Source organism: Capsicum annuum, unplaced genomic scaffold (genome assembly GCF_002878395.1).
Source record: "Capsicum annuum cultivar UCD-10X-F1 unplaced genomic scaffold, UCD10Xv1.1 ctg48748, whole genome shotgun sequence".
NCBI lineage: Eukaryota > Viridiplantae > Streptophyta > Magnoliopsida > Solanales > Solanaceae > Capsicum > Capsicum annuum.
Window position 1 is genome coordinate 1 of NW_025856477.1, and position 2,367 is coordinate 2,367.

General features: G+C 39.1%; 1 protein-coding gene across 1 annotated transcript; it reads right to left on the minus strand.

Moving 5' to 3' along the window:
• Window positions 1-3: 3 nt before the first annotated feature.
• Window positions 4-1,880, minus strand: LOC124892599 (potassium transporter 6-like; the record flags this gene model as incomplete). The annotated part of the gene is given in 3 exon segments (XM_047403838.1): window positions 4-992; window positions 1,411-1,665; window positions 1,754-1,880. Coding segments are annotated over 3 exon segments (1,371 nt in total), but the record flags the coding sequence as incomplete, so codon positions are not given.
• Window positions 1,881-2,367: the final 487 nt, after the last annotated feature.

Below are 2,367 nucleotides of genomic sequence, written 5' to 3' on the forward strand. Positions count from 1 at the left end.
TCTACTATTCCTTCTCAAAAAGTCATAACCAAAATTTATAACTATTTTCTTAAATAAGCTAGAACCTTGTTTAGCTCTTACATAAGAATGTCCCAATATGTAAGCTATGCCTGCTTCCCTTGCTTCCATCAATTCCCTCAACTCCTCCTGTGCACCTCTATCAATCTTTGGGGATTCTGGTATAACAAACCTCACCCTTTTCTTAGGCTTGGTTACGTGTGGAGAACGTATTTCTCTGTGTTCCGATGTTCCAACTAATTCAGGACTTACATCCTCATCCTCACAAAGTTGAACTCCTGATATATGAGTTGACGGGGTTCCAACAACAGTCAGATCTTCAAAGTCCTTTCTAAGATCTTCACCGTTAACATTTATTCCCATTTTTCCTGTCCTTATAAACTCAGCTATGCTACACACAAGATCATTCTCAAATTCTGAATCATCTTTATGAGCATCGCGATAACCATACCTGACAATGCATCTGTATATGCGGAATTCTCTTGGACCAATGTGTCCAACAAGGAAACGCTCATCATGTTTAACATGAGGAAGAGGGACAGATTTGACACAAAGGAATACTAAGACCTGGTGGAATGCTGGAAGATTGGTAACAAAGTGTGAGAAGATTGCTGGGATTCCGGATACGAGCTCAGTGTGTATGAGGCCAAGGCCACGAACTCGTACAATGCCTAGGCTGGGACCAAGACCGAGTAGCCACTCAACAGAGACCTTATTCTGGACATCAAACTCATACTTCTTCAAAGAGCCATAGTGCCAAATGCACATTACTATCATGAAAGCAAAGGCCATCGCAATAGGCACCCATGCTCCTTCCAAAAATTTAATCAGAGAAGCTGAGAAGTATAAGGCCTCAATCGTCCCAAAGAATATCACAAAGCAAAGTGCAAGTATGACACTCTTGCGCCAGCACAAAACGATCACCAATGACATCAAACAAGTCGTAACCAGCATGACAGTTATAACTGCCAAACCTGATACAAGGCAAAAATAGGGATGTGGGTTAGTAATGAATATCATTAAACATGGACAAAGGTCCCTTTTTAATGAGATCCCTGCACCCACTGTACAAACAAGCACAAAATGAATCTCAAAAGAGAATACAAACGTTTAAGCAGGAGAAAGAGAAGAAATACAGAGAAAGCACAGGGAAATTGAACATGAAAATTAGTCTCCCACTGTTGATGGAACAGATTCAATAAGTAACTCTGTTTTAGGTCAGAACCAAGTGCAAAATAAATTGTGACAAAGACTAAACTTTGCAGTCATCTAGATTGATTATTTGGTGAGCTTGAATAAGGGCACTTTAAGTTTAACGCTACATCCCGGAAGGTAAATGATTTCGAGAAATCAAATTTTTTATTTCCCTTATTTATATCATTACATCCATACCTGAAGCATTGCCCATCCTTTTGGTGTCTCTGAAGCCAATAGTAACAGCCAAGCATAGAAGCATTAAGGTCCAATTGATCTCTGGAATATAAATCTGTCCATGTATTTTTGATGATGTATTAACTATTTTGACTCTAGGAAAGCAACCCAGAGAGGAGCATTGTTTAATAATTGAAAATGTTCCAGTAATGATGGCTTGGCTCCCCACCACAGCAGCAAGTATAGCAATCACCAGAACAGGCAACCTTAGTTTCTCTGAAACAACAACTTGAGATGACATTCATCAGCTGAATTTTCCTACCACTGTTACTTCCCCCATAAAAGCAACTAGGAATATACATACCTGGCACAGAAACATAGAAGCCAATACGATAGCTTTCATTTTCAATAACATGATGCCGTGAAAGATAAGCAGCTTGTCCCATATATGCGAGTATCAGTGATGGATAAACCATGAAGGTAAAAGCAATCTGCAAAAGGGACAACAGTCTCTTAGACAATATTACATCTAACTCTAGTAGAAACACACAAGTTGGCTATTATTTTAGGTCTCCGGCACATCCTCTTAAATGTGAGCCTATTACTTATTTTAGGCCAAACACGTCAAAATATTATTTGGGAGGTGGTGGTGAGACTTGAAATTAGAACCTCTACCATCTTATCCAAAAGCTTAAGTTATCAGATAATGTTCATTCTACTATTTCTTTTAGGTCTTCCACAACTTTGTGACACTTACTGCTTCTCGTTTTTGCTAATAATGCATGATATACGCACCCCGCTATTTAGATATTAGTTGGATGTATAACAGTAACCACAAAGAGGAAAAGCTGGCAAACTTCTGAAAGGTGCAAACTTATTGCTATTAACTGCGAATTTCGATTAATTGAATCTGCCGCCCCGGGTATTATTTCGCGCCGTTCTGTATATGAGCCTCTTCAAACCGGGCTTATTGCTATT